Raw genomic sequence first — 16,965 nt, forward strand, 5'->3', positions numbered from 1 at the left:
TATCAACCATCACACCAATGACTTAAATCAAGAAATAGTTTTCTAAGATCTACAGAGACACTCACTGGAACACCTTAGCAAGCGAGAGTCCAAAAGTGGCAGGCTCAAACCCAGAACCCAAATCAATGGCTGATACCAAATGAGAGACTCACTCCTGGGCACACAGAAAACTGGGCGACTTGGAAGGTGCTGAACAGACTGTGCTTTGGCACCATGAGATACAGAGCCAACCTCAAGACATGGGGCCACAAGGTGGAATCCACAACATACGAGTGTGGAGAAGAGCAAACCACAGACCACCTACAACAATGCAACCTGAGCACTGCCACATGCACAATGGAGGACTTTCTTATAGCAACCCCAGAGGCACTCCAAGTGTCCAGCTATTGGCCAAAGGACATTTAATAAAATTCCAAGTTCGCAAACTTTGTGTGTGTGTGTGTTTAAAAAATGCAATACAACTGCTTGGTTTGCTCCTGACACGATAAATAAATAAATAGCACAGGAGGTTAAACTGCTGTACTGCCGAAAAATCCTGCTGATTGAAATGTCAGCAGTTTGAGCCCAGGTCAGGGTGAGCACCCGCCTTTAGCACCAGCGCACCTCCCCACCTGGCGGGCCAAAAGCAGACATGCGAGTAGATAAAATAAGTACCGCTTTCAGTAGGGAGGTGCCTTTAAGGACATTGATAGGAGGAAAGCTCCTCGGCATGGATGGAGCGACAGCACCCCCCAACTCTGCCTACATATTTTAAGTCAAAACGCATACTACCGGGAGACATTTACAACAATTTTTTTCCAGCATATACATTGTCAGAATAATATATAAATGATGCATACACAAAGATTAGTAGGTCTGAAGAGTATACAAAGACATAGAGGTGTCAATTTGGATCAGTATGCAATGGGATACAACATCTCTGAGACCAATTGAGTGCAAGGGGTTTGTAGCAAAGTTTCATCTCAGTCTACAAAATGTATGTGACCAATATCTTTCAGTCTCAACAGTGCTACAAGACCCCTTTGCACACTGAAGTGTAGACAAGATATCCTACCTTTCAATGTTTTCCTTCAAGAGCCTGGTAAATCAAACTTCGTGCCGAGCTCCAACAAGAGAGAACAAGGAATTCCAGCTTGTTTGTTTTCTCCCAACTGGTCTATTCAGATAAATTGTCATGGTAACTAAATTTATCCTTTAAAGAAACTAGCAACAAGGACTTCCATCTCCTTAGGGAACTCTTGGATAAAAGCATACCATTTAATGTAGCTGGCAGTCATTACATACTGTCAAATACCCCTCCTAGTCCTAATCCCTCATTCACCGAAATTCAGTAGTTCATTGAAGACCCTGCAAGATGTATTTTGCTAATTTGAAATCCAAAAACTGCATAGATTCTCACTGCAAAATTACAGGGTAAAATTGTAGATCATTACACCAAAAGCAGGATCTGCCTTTTCACTTTCCCTGGTACAATTATTCTTGATTATGTTCAGTTTCCTTTATTTATGCTACATGTTCCTGTTGCTATAACTTTCCTCCCCCTTCTTCCATTGTCTCTTGTGATTTGGAACAGAATTTCAAGCACCACCCAAATCACCTTTCACTTTCAAATTGTTACCCAAAACTAAACCAACCAACCCATGTATTTTTCGTATATAACAAGGCTATTATTTTCATTGTCTTCTGAATTTTTACACCAAGCATGGGCAAACTTTCTAACTTGGGGGCTGCGTGGCAGGCCAGAGTGGGGTGGGCCGGGACGGAGGTAGGGGGTCTCCCCAAGTCCCCTCCTTGACCTTTCCTCCCCTCCCTTTTCTCTTTTGGAGGCAGAAAGTGAAGGAAAGACGGGAAATGTTTGTATCCCAAAAGGATTAGCCCTTGTCAGGATGAAATGATGGACGGGAGAAAAAGTGTATCCATTAGACCCCGTATTGCCTACTCCGAATATATAATCCTAGAGCTGGAAGAGACCCGCAAGGGCCATCCAGTCCAACCCCCTGCCATGCAAGAAGGCACTTCCAATAGACAGCCTCTGTGGAAAAGCCTCCAGAGGAGGATACTCCACCACACTCCAAGGCTGCCTATATCTCCAAGCTCTTTATTCTCAGGAGGCTCTTCCAAATCTTTTCAATCAAATCTCTTTGCCTGCCATTTGAACCATTGCTCCCTTGTGCCCTGGTCTCCAGAGCAGCAGAAAGTCAGTTTTGCCTTTCCTCAACAGGACACCCTTCCAAATCTTGAAACAATGTTCTCATGTTCCCTCTCTACCTTCTCTTCTCCCAGCTAAACATCCCCCAGGAGGAAAGGAGGAAGGAAAAAGAGAAAAAAGAAAGGGAGAAAGAGAAGAATGAAAGGGTGGAATGGGAGGGAGAAAAGAGAGAAGGAAAGACAAAGGGGAAGGAAGGAAAGAGGGAGAGAGGGAAGGAAGGGAGAGGGAAGGAGGGAGGAAAGAAGGAAGTACGGAAGGGTGGAAGGGAAGGATTATGTTGTTGTTTATTGCTTGCGTTTTCGGCTTTATTTTATTGTAATTTTGTTTGGGCTTGGCCTCATGTAAGCCGCTTCGAGTCCCCATTGGGGAGATGGTGGCGGGGTATAAATAAAGAGTATTATTATTATTATTGAGGGAGGGAGAAAAAGGGAGGTAAGGAAGGGGTGGGAAGGAAGGAGGAAAGACAGAAGGAAGGATAGATGATGAGAGAGGAGGGCCTGAGAAAAGAGCCCAAGGCGCCATATCTGGCCCCTGGGCCTGGGTTTGCCCATACCTGGTTTACACTGTATCCCAGCTATTCCCAACCAATCCTGTAACTTATTTTTTCATAATTTTATTTCACTTCTACTTGGAGTGTTGGTACAGTGGATGGCTTCTCTTATTGAGCCACTTCCTGGGGTTCAGTCAAACTATATTCTGTTTTAAAAGAAATCATTGATTTCTGAGATATTTGTGTTGAATGCTATATAATCTGTCCAGCTGATTTAATTACTTTAATTCTCAGTTATCTTACTATAAAAGACTGAACTATATTGTGAACTCTTCCACTGAAATATCATTTAATTTTGGTTACCATGTGCCCCATTTGTTTTAACTCCTAAATGGAAATAAACACACAACACAGAAGATAAATAGATATTTATTTAAACTCCTCTGTCCAACAATAAAAAATAGATGGCATTAAGGCATCTTATGTTCTGTTACTATTTATCCGGTAAAGAGAACTTTCAGATACAAGACCGCACATCCATATAAGATTCAACTGTGCATTTGGTGGACTGGTTCCCTCCATCCCTTTATCCATTAACAATACAAGAAAACGTAGGACAATTCCTATATTTCCAAGGGAAGAAAATAATGGAAACTGAATGAAAAGCAGCACCAAGATCTAGTTCCCTTTTGAGGGTGTCAAGCATGAACTACAAAATAATAAAAACCCAAACATACTCAATACTGAAGATGTATTTGATGTGATAGTAACATCTTCATCACAGATTTTTTCAAATAGATGTTTTCCCTAGTGAGCGTTGTGGCCTGTAGTTCATGAAATATATGGCATTTGTTAGCTATTAAATAGGTGTTAATGCTCTCTATTTTTTAAAAGTCCTATTATGTATGTTGTTTATTTTTGGAAACATATGAATGAGAACAATAAATTGCAAGATTCCCCGATCATGTCCAGGTAGTATGCTATTTTCTTACTCTGAGCGTAGACTAAATCGTGTATACTGATTCATACCTGCAAGAGACTATACCTGGATTGATCTGTGACAGTCATTTATGAGGTTTTTTGAGTTCCTTCCCCATAATTTAACAATTGACAACAGCTTAGTCACTGCTACCACTGCCCAACTTGCAAAAATAGGTTTTATCCAAACCAATTTACTGTCCTCCTGTCTCCTCTAGTTAGTGTTAGTTTGATAATAAGCCAAGAAATAAAACAGAAGATGTATGGAGAATGGCTGCAGACAAAGTAAGTAATAGCAATCAATGGAGCATGAGAAAGATGAAGGGGGTTTGTCATAATGACACACATTCTGCAATAAAGAAATAAGTAAATATGGCATTGTTTCATGAACCATTTATTCCAATTGATCAGAACACTGCTCTGTCTCTGTTTCCCTTTGTTTATAACACAATGGAGGACCTTCTCATAGCAACACCAGAGGCACTCCAAGTGTTCAGTTACTGGTCAAAGGACATTTCGTAGAATGCCAAGTTTTTAACTTTGTTTGTGTTTTTAAATACATTGCAACTGTGCTCTCAATTTGCTTCTGACATGATAAATAATTAAATTTGTTTATAACTATTCTAGCCTTTATCTGGAATTGAAGTTTGGATTTAATTTTACACAAAGGAACAGAGCTCCAGGGCCTATGTGTGACTGTGGGTTGTGTCATACTATTTATTTATTTATTTTATTTGCAGTATTTGTTTTCAACCGCGAAGGGAACTCAGGGCGGTTCACAGTGCTACATCGTGAGACTTTTATTTGCTTACTTACCTCTGTGGCTATGTGTTTATAGTGTCTTGACCTCATCACACTAGTGTTTTTTATTAAAGAGTAGGTGAAATGTGAGCATATGCTTTCAATCCTATGTCTGCCTCCTGCAGAATTCTGGGGTTTGTAATTTAATTAGGGTGAGGAGCTCTTTGGCTGAGAATTTCAAAAACCCCTCCTCAAACTATAAACCCCAAATTTTTGCATGATTAAAAGCAGGTCACATGTTTTATATACTCTTTTAAAAACACAAGTGCAACAAGGTTGTCAGAGTCTACTATGGGAAGTTCAGAATGCCGTTCTATTCACTCTCTCTTTTTAGTCCAAGCTAATATGTGCTTGAAGCAAGTCCAAAATCTGGTAGTGGTTCTCAACCTATGGGTCTCCAGGTGTTTTGGCCTACAACTCCCAGAAATCCCAGCCAGTTTACCAGCTGCTAGGATTTCAAGGAGCTGAAGTCCAAAACATCTGGGGACGCACAGGTTGAGAACCACTGCTTTATAGGGTGACACTCAAGTCCCAATTTTTGGACTCTTATTGCAATCTTCCAACTCAGTGATCTATTAAGTACTGTCCACTATGAGGTCATTGTGATGTCTTGTTGTAATGTGGAGGAGGGATAGTGTCGCTAGCACTGCCCTTCCTCCACTCCCAATGTTATTCCATATATAGAGAACAAATCTTGTTTCAAAATGATGGACTCTGTTTCAAAGCAGCAGAATATGAAATGGGATCCATTATTTTGAAACACCTTATATACAAATTATATGGGATATTCTGAAACCTGTGTGATCACCGATCACACATCAGACACTATTCTTATTGTCTATTTAAGAGCTGCCCAAGGGTTATGTCAATAGGATAGTATTCCTTTCTTCCTGTTTAGTTTACTTGATAGAAAGTTAAATATTATATCCCTGCTGCTATATAAGCTGCAAGATAACTCAACCATTGGTCAAAGAGAAGCCTAGAGCGTAATGTGGCATCTGCCTGTATAATACAGTGTGTTCAGTTGAACAAGAAGGCATTCATTCTTTGACACAAGATGATTGCCCCTGAAAACAATGCAATAGTTTGGGAATAAGTTGGGGGGCAGCGGCACTGATGCACATTATTGTCAATGGGATAGTTGCAGACTTTCCATGATCATACCTCTGTGACCTTTCCATGTAAACATACCTCTGTGACCTTTAGTGTCTAGTGCTTTCTATGTCACTAGAGATGTCTATCAGAGCATGACAATATTATAAAAGGGAAGCTATGTGCTCTCATTGTAGGACCCAAAGAAAAAACACATTTAAAAATATATAATGGCTCAAACTTTTTTTTCCCTTCGTGTCAGGAGCAACTTGAGAAACTGCAAGTCGCTTCTGGTGTGAGAGAATTGGCTGTCTGCAAGGATGTTGCCCAGGGGACGCCCAGATGTGTTGCCATCCTGTTGGAGGCTTCTCTCATGTCCCCAAATGGAAAGCTGGAGTTGACAGACTGGAGCTCACCCTGCTCAAGCTGCTTTGAGCTTTTTGTAATAACAGCCCAAGAGAACACTTCCACCTTGGTACTGTTTAACTAAGTGGATAAATAAGTAATCAATAGTATTTGAAATTATACAGATATAATTGGGCAAGAATTAAATTAAGCAAAAACTAAATATAATACAAGCTGCCAGTCCTTTGAATTTGTGGCTCCCAAATTCCAGACATTGGACTTTAGTTCCCAGAACTAAAATTTCAAACTGTAACTCAACAATATCTAAGGAGCCAAGTTTGGGAATTACTTCTTGAGAGCTTAAAGGTCAACCTGAGGACATAATAAAAAAAAAACAATAGCTATCAAAAGGCCTGGAGTTTTTAGGAGGAGTTCTAAATTAACTATGTTATCGATCAGTGATGAGCAGCATGTCTCCTCCAAATGTTGTTACAATTCAACTCCCATCAGCTCTAAAGAGGCAAACATTCTTCATGGCCACTTCCGATATTTCATAATCAAATATATTCACAGTTTAGAACAGCTAGTGAATTGGTATAAATATTAAGTGTCAGTGAGAATGATACCAGCTTCAGCATACTTTTCTAAAAGGCAAATGTGTGTTGTGAAGTAATATAGACTAGGAAAATATCCCTGTAATTCAATACATCATTACACATTTAAGCATAGGAGGAACTGTCATTTTATAAAAAATTGAAAAAAGAGCCAAAGGTAGTTGACTGCACTGTAGTAAAACTTTACATTTTCCTATATCACGGTCCTCTTATTCATCATCCTTGGAGCCTGTTTTGCTTAGCTGTAAAGAGACAAAAATGTGTAATGTTTATTATTTTTCTAGGTGCACTCCAGAGAAAACACAAACATATGAGAACCAATGAAATCAACTTGGCAAGCAAGTAATGTTCCACTGAAGAGTTATCATTTTTGTGGATTAGGATCCTGCAGATAATTAAAATTAAGATTTATTAATACTCTAAATCCTAATATAATTTGGGTGGATAAGATGGGTCAAATTCCCCTCCCAATTTCATCCAAATTGGATGAAAGCAGCTTTCCACTCTTCCATGAGAGCAGTAGGGAGCCACAGTGGGGCAAAGGGTTAAACCCTTGTGCTGGCTGACTGCTGACTTGGAGGTCGGCGGTTAAAATCTGTGAGACAGGGTGAGCTCCCATCTGTCACCTCCAGCTCCTCATGCAGGGATGGTAATACAGGATGGTAACACATCTGGACGTCCCCTGGGCAAAATCTTTGCAGACGGCCAGTTCTCTCACACCAGAAGCAACTTGCAGTCATTTTAAGTTGCTTCTGACACGATAAAAAAATGAGGGGAGTGGAAATATCTTTATTCTAGACCACTGTAAAACCATACATTTGTAAATCTGGATCCAACTCAATGTCTGAAATATTACCCATTGTTTAACTTTAGTAAGAGTCTGTAGAATCTGTTGTGATTACACTTACTTTTTAAAAAAATATCTCCAAATCATCACTTTGTACTATACTCAGTGACTGAAGTCTAAATACAATGAAAAATGCAAGCCTTCAATGAGATGATAATTGTATGTTTTCATTTAAGATCTCCTAGATACAGCTAACTGTATATAAACTTATTTATTTTAAAAAAATGTTTTGATTACAGCTTCTCTGTTTATGGGAAGTACTGAAATGGATCTAATGACTGCTATTCTAAGATTATTTACTGTTTCTGGATTCATTAGACTTGAACTGAATTTAAATCAATTAGATTTTTTAAAAAATTTTTTAAATGCCCCCAAAATGGGTACAAAACAAATAGGTTTGCACAGAACTAAAAAAATACTTCAAGACAAACACAACAATTCAAAAAGATTGGAACACTTACATGCTATTTAAACGCAAGAAGATAATCCAGATGTTATTTGTGTCCAAAATATATGGAAAGAGAGAGAAAGGGATTAGACACTATAAAATCTCCTGAAACTACACACTTTTAATGCATTTAAAACGTGATCTATGTTACCTTGATTACATCAACCCAATTCCATCCTCGAGGAAGTTCCCCCTTGGAATCTAGCCAAAACAATAACAGAACAAAAATTATTTTAATTTTCAATTTTCTGATTTAAAAGATGTATTTAAGTTCTGTGCAGTAAAAGCTTTTCTTTAAGTTACATAAGACATAGACATGACAACATGAATTCCAATTTTCTTAATGACAGTGAAAACATACACACCTGTTTTATCTGCTAGCTTGCGTTTTTGTGTTTTGGTTAACTGTTCTTTTTTCTCTTTTTTCTTACTTGGTTGAACAACATCAGAATGTCCAGTTGGGATGCAGTTGTTCAATGCTGTCTAAAAAAATGTAACTTGTCAGTAAGAATTTTCTAAAATGTAGAGAGCCTATTTACTTTGATTCCTTTCGTTTTTTTGTTTTGTTTTCCACTTCTTTCATTTAGTCAAAGTCAAAGGTATCTACACCTTCAGATTTTCAACCATAGCATTTGTTTGTTGTTGTTGTTGAAAGTCTGTTCAAAATTATATTAGAATTCGGATTATTAATAAATCTTATTCAATTTGCAATTTGGTACATACTAGGGAATGAAAGCTGTAGTAGTTTAATATGGCATAAAAGCTGTTATTTTTTCATCAAAACAATATATAATTCTATTCAAAGTACGATTATTTCAAGCAATAATCGGTCCCTTCCACACAGCTGAATAAAATCCCACACTTTCTGCTTTGAACTGGAATATATGGCAGTGTGGACTCAGATAACCCAGTTCAAAGCAGATATTGTGAGATTTTTCTGCCTTGATATTCTGGGTTATATGGCTGTGTGAAAGGGCCCAGAGTAACATTATCCATGATACTGGGTTAGTATGCTGGCTAAATAGTTACTTATTAAGTTCATTTATTAGATTTTTTAAAAATCTAATAATGCGATGTTTTAAAGGATGGTAATATGATTGACATCAGCTTCTTAACAGTCAGAAAAACGTTTATTTTGTAAGGCAGATTGACAACTGATCATAAGCTTACCACAGTATGGGCAGGTTGATTTTCCATAAATAATTCTTTATTATCTTTGGCGAATTCAAAAATGGTGTATGTCATAGAGGTCCCAAGGTTAACTTCAACTTCCTCCATCAATTTATTTAATATGCTTTGCTTTACAGCTGAGGATCTAGAAGAGATCACAGAACATTTTCATAGCAACAGATGGAAAGTGCAGCCATTTTTTTAAGGAGGTGGATATTAAGACTCAAAAAATGATTTGCTTACATGGCATTGTTGAAGAATGCATCCATTGATATTACAGGGGCTGTTTGGGGGTATGTTTCTGGCCATGATATTTCTATCAGGAAGGCTTTAGTGTCTCCATTATCACCTATCTAAAAAAAAACCAACCACAATAATAGATCATTATTTTGCAAGAAGCTAGAAAATCTTAGGTTTTCTTTTAAAACTAAAACAATGTTAGGTTCTTGTGGGTTTTTTTGGGCTATAGAGCCATGTTCTAGAGGCATTTCTCCTGGTTTCGCCTGCATCTATGGCAAGCATCCTCAGAGGTAGTGAGGTCTGTTGGAATTAGGACAATCTATATATATAAATCTGTTAGGTTGGTTATACCGGACAGGTAAACTCTAAACCCCCCCAACGAAACTGCACCAAAATTGCCATGGCCCTAGGACAACCCACTCGGTACAAACTAATCCACTCACAATTACAAACAACACAACAACACACTCACAAAATGGCAAAACAACTGAGCATGCGCACTGGAGCAAAGTCTCCAGCTCGCGCGCACACATGGCCGAACGGCCAATGCGCCCTCAGCACTTCCCTCGCCCCGCCCAGCACGAACATGTCGCCGCCCACACACACACAAACAACGCAACTTCCCCCCGCCCCCTTCCCTCCACCCCCTCCTTCATCTTACCCCTCCCACGCTGCCTCCAAGCCTCGCCGCGCCGCATCCCCACCGGAAAGACACGCCTCCTCCCTTCGCCCCACCCCTTCCCTCCCTGACTCATTCCTTCCCTCCTCCCTCCCTCCCTCCCCCTCCGGAAAGACACGCCGGTGGGGATGCGGCGCGGCGAGGCAGCGGCGCTTGGAGGCAGCGTGGGAGGGGTAAGATGAAGGAGGGGGTGGAGCGAAGGGAGGGGGCGTGTAACCAGAGAGGGAGGGAGGAGGGAAGGAATGAGTCACAGAGGGAAGGGGTGGGGTGAAGGGAGGGGGAGACTTTGAAGACACGCCCCTCCGTTCGCCCCACCCCTTCCCTCCCTGACTCACTCCTTCCTCCTTCCACCCCCTCCGGAAAGACCCGCCCCCTCCCTTCGCCCCACCCCTTCCCTCCGTGACCTTGAGTATGGGAGTTGTAGTTCACCGACATCCAACTTCGCCCCGCCCCCTTCTCGCCCACACATGCACCACGCAACTTCCCCCCTCCCCCTGCTAAGCCCACCCACGCCGCTGCCAAGCCTCGCCCCTTTCTAACCCTGCCACCCTCTTCCCCCAGTCCAAGCCCCGCCACGCCGCTTCCTGCCCTGTCGAAACCATCTCTCCGCCCCCTCCTTCATCTTACCCTGCCCATGCTGCCTGCACTCCTCCTCCTCCCACCCCACTCTGCCGAAGCCCCACCCACACCCACCGACGCCCCGCCCCTGCACTCCTCCTCCTCCCACCCCCCTCCGCCGAAGCCCCGCCCACACCCACCGATGCCCCGCCCCTGCACTCCTCCTCCTCCCACCCCCCCTCCGCCCAAGCCCTGCCCACACCCACCGACGCCCCGCCCCTGCACTCCTCCTCCTCCCACCCCCCTCCACCCAAGCCCCGCCCACACCCACCGACGCCCCGCCCCTGCACTCCTCCTCCTCCCACCCCCCTCCACCCAAGCCCCGCCCACACCCACCGACGCCCCGCCCCTGCACTCCTCCTCCTCCCACCCCCCTCCGCCCAAGCCCCGCCCACACCCACTGACGCCCGGCCCCTGCACTCCTCCTCCTCCCACCACCTCCGCCCAAGCCCCGCCCACACCCACCAACGCCCCGCCCCTGCACTCCTCCTCCCACCCCCTCCGCCCAAGCCCCGCCCACACCCACCGACGCCCCGCCCCTGCACTCCTCCTCCCACCCCCTCCGCCCAAGCCCCGCCCACACCCACCGACGCCCCGCCCCTGCACTCCTCCTCCCACCCCCTCCGCCCAAGCCCCGCCCACACCCACCGACGCCCCGCCCCTGCACTCCTCCTCCCACCCCCTCCGCCCAAGCCCCGCCCACACCCACCGACGCCCCGCCCCTGCACTCCTCCTCCACCCACCCCCCTCCGTTGTAGCTGCTGGGATTTATAGTTTACCTGTAATCAAAGCATTCTGAATTCCAGCAACGACGGAAATAAACCAAACGTGGCACACAGGACTCCCATGACCCAACAGAAAGCACGAGAAGGGTTGGGTAAGCCCTACTCAAAATTCAAACTGCCAAAACCATCCCTCCTCCATCTTACCCTGCCCACGCCACCTCCAAGCCCCGCCCCCTTCAAACTGCAAAAACCATCCCTCCTCCATCTTACCCTGCCCACGCCACCTCCAAGCCCCGCCCCCTTCAAACTGCAAAAACCATCCCCTGCACTCCTCCTCCCACCCCCTCCGCCCAAGCCCCGCCCACACCCACCGACGCCCCGCCCCTGCACTCCTCCTCCACCCACCCCCCTCCGTTGTAGCTGCTGGGATTTATAGTTTACCTGTAATCAAAGCATTCTGAATTCCAGCAACGATGGAAAAAAACCAAACGTGGCACACAGGACTCCCATGACCCAACAGAAAGCACGAGAAGGGTTGGGTAAGCATTGGGAAGGAAGAAAGGAAGGAGGGAAGGCAGGAAAGAAAGAGGTATCGAAGGAAGGAAAAAGAGAAAGTAGAAAGGAAAGAAAAATAAAAGGAAGGAAAGGCAGGAAAGAGGTAAAGAAGGAAGGAGAAAAGAAAATAAAAAGTGAAAGAAGGAAGGAAACATGGAGGGAAGAAAGGAGGCAAAGGAAGAAAGGGGGAGGGAATGAAGGAAAGAGAGAAGGATGAAACCAAGGAGCGAAAGAAGGAAAAAAAGAAAGAAAGAGGTAGAGAAGGAAGAAAGGAGAGAAAGGGGGAGAAAAAGGGGGAAGGAATAGGTAGGTACCTCTCTTTCATAACACTCCAGATACCTACCTCTACTTTGAAAAGTTTTACTATAGGCCACAGCAACGCGTGGCAGGGCACAGCTAGTGGGTTTATATATCTGTGGAATGGCTGGGGTGGGGCAAGGAGCTCTTCCCTGCTGCAGTTAGATGTGAATGTTTAGTTGATCACCTTCATTAGCATTTGAAGGCCTGCCTGAGCCTGGGAAAATCACCTGATGAACCAGCCTGGACACAGCATATTATTTGAGAACACAGAAATGCTGGACCACACCAACAACCACCATGTCAGACTACACAGAGAAGCCATTGAAATCCACAAGCATGTGGACAATTTCAACAGAAAGGAAGAGACCATGAAAATGAACAAAATCTGGCTACCAGTATTAAAAAACTCTAAAATTATAACAGCTAAACAACAGAGAGGAAAAGGCACAGATTAACACCTCCCAGCAACAGATTTTCCCAGGCTCAGGCAAGCCTTCAAATGCTAATGAAGGTGATCAGCTAAACATTCACACCTAACTGCAGCAGGGAAGAGCTCCTTGCCCCACCCCAGCCATTCCACAGATATATAAACCCATTGTCCTAATTCCAACAGACCTCACTACCTCTGCGGATGCTTGCCATAGATGCAGGCGAAACGTCAGGAGAAATGCCTCTAGAACATGGCTCTATAGCCCGAAAAAACCCACAAGAACCTAGTGATTCCAGCCATGAAAGCCTTCGACAATACATTAAAACAATGTTGAAAAATGCTTGTTTTATAACAGAGATTTACTTCTTACACCCACTGCGACTTTAAAATGATGTGGAAACAGAATGACATTTTCACAAGTGGGAAGACTTCAAATCCAGATGTGTAAATGAAAAACAGTACTTTATATAAATCTATAAAACTGCAACCAGAAAAGACTTGCATGCCATAGGGAATGTTGCTCATTCTAAAGAAATATGGATCATTTCGTAAGAAGGTTTATTAAGAATAAGAATAGGCCTGGCCTGATGAATTTCATGTTTCCCACTAAAATGAATGTAGCTAATTTCATAAATTTGAGGCCCAAGACTAAAGATTGTATTATTTACTTTAAAAAAACATAACTGTAATAGAAAACCGGCTCTCCTTTCTGAACCACATATTTATTTATTCATTTATTTAACTGTATTTATATACTGCCTTTCTCACCGCTTGGGGTTCTTAGGGCCATTTACAACATATTAATGGCAAAAATTCAATGCCAACATACAGCAAAACAAAGAAATCATAATAACTACTTACTACATATAACTTTGACTTAAAATCATTAAAACCATTAAACATAAGACATAAACAAAATTTAAACATTCAGACAAAACATCCTAGAATAAATATTAAAATCACATAATCCAAAAAAATACACCATAACCACTCCGATTGTCATTGCACATGTTCCTTAATTATTCTTTGCACTGTGTTATTTTAATAGCCAATGGCTTGATCTCACAACCACGTTTTTGTTCTCTTTCTAAAGGTCAGGAGGAAAGGTGCTCCAAAGCTGAGAAGCCACCAATGAGAAGGCCCTGTCTCTCACCCCCACCAATCAAACATGTGATGGATGCAGGACCGAGAGCAGAGCCTCCTCAGAATATTTTAACTTCTGTGATTCTTTCTATTATTTACTTTTTAAAAACACAACTGTAATAGAAAAGTGTGATCAGCTCCCCTGCTGTTAGCCCCTGCTTCTGCCAACCTAGCAGTTCAAAAACATGCAAATATTAGTTGATCAATAGGGTACCGCTCCAGCAGGAAGGTAACGGCGCTCCATGCAGTCATGCAGGCCACATGACCTTGGAGGTGTCTTTTGGACAATGCTGGCTCTTCGGCTTAGAAACAGAGATGAGCACCAACCCCCAGAGTCGGACACGATTGGACTTAATGTCAGGGGAAAACCTTAACATTTCAAATAAGAAAAATTACTTCTAGAATAAATTGTTTCCAACTCACCCTATATTGAAATGATACTGGGCTAAGTTCCTTGAAACACTCATCTCCTTCATAAATCGACCGCAAAGCTTCTAACTCCATCTGGAAGAAGAATAGAGCGCCATGGGAGTGAGGCACATTGTTACACACAGAAAAAAGGGAGTAAGAAACAAAACTTTCCAGAGATTGCAGAAATACAACTCTCTTCAGGTATAGGATGCACCTACACCAGGCTTGGGCCAACTTGGGCCCTTTCCTTTTTGGACCTCAACTCCCACAATTCCTAACAGCCTCAGGCCCTTTCCTTTTCCCCCTCAGCCGCTTAAGCCTTGGGAAGTCGGACTTGGCCACAGTGGTCCATGTTCTTGTTACACCCCGATTGGATTACTGCAACGCACTCTACGTGGGGTTGCCTTTGAAGACTGCTCGGAAACTCCAACTGGTCCAGCGAGAGGCAGCCAGATTGCTCACTGGAGCGACATACAGGGAGCAAACCACCCCCCTGTTGTGTCAGCTCCACTGGCTGCTGATCCAATTCCGAGCACAATTCAAAGTGCTGGTTTTGACCTACAAAACCCTAAACGGTTCCGGCCCAGTGTATCTATCCAAACGGATCTCCCTCTATGTCCCACCTTGGAACCTAAGATCCTCTGGGGAGGCCCTGCTCTCGACCCCGCCTCTATCACAAGTGAGATTGGCGGGGACGAGGAGCAGGGCCTTCTCGGTGGTGCCCCCCCGCCTATGGAACTCACTCCCCGGGGAGATTAGATCGGCAACGTCCCTTCTTTCATTTAGGAAGAGGTTGAAGACCTGGATGTGGGACCAGGCAATTGGACATTCTGGCAGCTAAAGAAAGACTTGATGACGAGCTGGAACTTGACGAGACGGAATGGATTTACGGAACTCCGAACGCTGAGCTCAGGATTAGCCTTCTACTGTGTTTATGGTGTTGTTGTGTATTGATGATTTAATTTTTAATTTGTAATTGCTTAATTGCTTTTATATATGTATGTATATGTGACAAGGCATCGAATTGTGCCTTTTTCTGTAAGCCGCCCTGAGTCCCCCCTTGGGGTCGAGAAGGGCGGGGTAAAAGTGACAGAAATAAATAAATAATAAATAAGTCTGTTAGGAATTGTGGGAGTTGAAGTCTAAAAAGGAAAGGGCCTGAGGCTGTTAGGAATTGTGGGAGTTGAAGTCCAAAAAGGAATGGGCCTGAGGTTGTTAGGAATTGTGGGAGTTGAAGTCTAAAAAGGAAAGGGCCTGAGGCTGTTAGGAACTGTGGGAGTTGAAGTCCAAAAAGGAAAGGGCCTGAGGCTGTTAGGAATTGTGGGAGTTGAAGTCCAAAAAGGAAAGGGCCTGAGGTTGTTAGGAATTGTGGGAGTTGAAGTCCAAAAAGGAAAGGGCCTGAGGCTGTTAGGAATTGTGGGAGTTGAAGTCCAAAAAGGAAAGGGCCTGAGGTTGTTAGGAATTGTGGGAGTTGAAGTCCAAAAAGGAAAGGGCCTGAGGCTGTTAGGAATTGTGGGAGTTGAAGTCCAAAACACCTGGAGGACCCAAGTTGGCCCAAGCCTGATCTACACTGTGGAATAAATACAGTTTGACACCACTTTGGCTGTCCTTGGGGTGTTCCAGAGTGCCAATCCGATGGGGATTGTGGGAGTTGTAATCCTAGAAGCAGCCTGTTCCATAGCTTCTTAACCCAAACTGAGTCAGTCTCCCCTCTAGGCCTAACTACTCCAATTGACCCAGGTGGCTCGAAGTGGGCGGGGCCTGGGGAGGCCCCTCCCCTTCCGGAAGTGCCTTAACACTTTCACTGCCGGAGCCCCCTCAAAATAAGCCTCTGCCTCACCTCTTGGTCCTCGTTCGCCGTCATGGCGAGAAGCCAGACAAGGCCGCGGCCCTCTTCCCCCTTTTTTCCTCCTCCTCCTCCCTTCAGCCGTCCTTCAGAGCAGGGAGAAGTCCAGCATCTGCCTCGACCCCTTCCCACACTGCGAGCATCTGAGCCAGAGAGCAAGGCTGCCTTCTGCGCAGGCGCCAAACCAGTGAGGTGACAGCTGCGCCAACACAAGCCGCTCATTGGACAGCGTCACCACGGTCCCGGCTCCCTATTGGCCCGAACCCTTTAGCCCCGCCCACGGAGGAAAAAGGGGGTCCCTCCTTCTTTTCATTGGTCCTTTCATTGACCATTTGCTCCGCCCCGAACTCCCTTCCAATCATCGGTTTCGAGGGCGGAGGCGTCTCTAACGCTGATTGGTCTGTGAGGGCTGTCACTCTCAGCAGTGCTCCTCTCTGGCTTCCTGAGTCAGGCCTTGGGTTCCTGATTGAATGCTTCGCCTGCTCCACTTTCTGTAGCTTGGCTGGGCCTTGGCATGGGCGGCGCCGGTAGGAATTGAGCCGGGCCTCCTCTACTGTTGACGCGGGACCTCGGAACGAAGGTGGGAGCCCTAGAGAAAGCCTCAGGCCCCTTCCACACAGCTGTATACAGTCTACATTGAACCGTGTTATATAGCAGCGTGGACTCAGATAGCCCAGTTCAAAGCAGATATTGTGGATTCGCTGCCTTCATATTCTGGTTCTTATGGCTGTATGGAAGGGTCCTCAGTCCACACTGCCGTGTAATCCAGTTCAAAACAGATACTGTGAATTCCCTGCATTGATATTCTGAGTTATAATGTTGTATGTAAGGGCCCTCAGTCCACACTGCCATATAATCCAGTTCAAAGCAGATATTGTGGATTCCCTGCCTTGATATTCTGGGTAATATGGCTGTATGGAAGGGTCCTCAGTCCACACTGCCATATAATCCAGTTCAAAACAGATAATAATATGATATTATAATTATATATTTTATATTACATGTAATATTACTAATAATATTA

At 44.0% G+C, this 16,965-nt stretch overlaps 2 protein-coding genes across 2 annotated transcripts in view; one reads left to right on the forward strand and one right to left on the reverse strand.

The window, feature by feature from the left end:
* Positions 1–6,738: 6,738 nt before the first annotated feature.
* On the reverse strand, positions 6,739–16,127 carry RWDD4 (RWD domain containing 4). Its single transcript, XM_067468478.1, has 7 exons — positions 15,936–16,127; positions 14,108–14,188; positions 9,238–9,347; positions 8,995–9,139; positions 8,190–8,307; positions 7,976–8,025; positions 6,739–6,771 (listed from the first exon to the last, which is right to left on the reverse strand). The coding sequence occupies exons 1-7, from the start codon at positions 15,957–15,959 to the stop codon at positions 6,739–6,741; spliced, it is 561 nt and encodes a 186-aa protein (XP_067324579.1). The 5' UTR covers positions 15,960–16,127.
* Positions 16,128–16,336: 209 nt separating this feature from the next.
* TRAPPC11 (trafficking protein particle complex subunit 11) overlaps positions 16,337–16,965 on the forward strand; it is a 43,282-nt gene continuing 42,653 nt past the window's right edge. The window contains exon 1 of the mRNA XM_060778652.2: positions 16,337–16,521. The gene's annotated coding sequence lies outside the window, so the exon portion shown is untranslated. The remainder of the gene's footprint in view (positions 16,522–16,965) is intronic.

Source organism: Anolis sagrei, chromosome 5, assembly GCF_037176765.1.
Source record: "Anolis sagrei isolate rAnoSag1 chromosome 5, rAnoSag1.mat, whole genome shotgun sequence".
NCBI lineage: Eukaryota > Metazoa > Chordata > Lepidosauria > Squamata > Dactyloidae > Anolis > Anolis sagrei.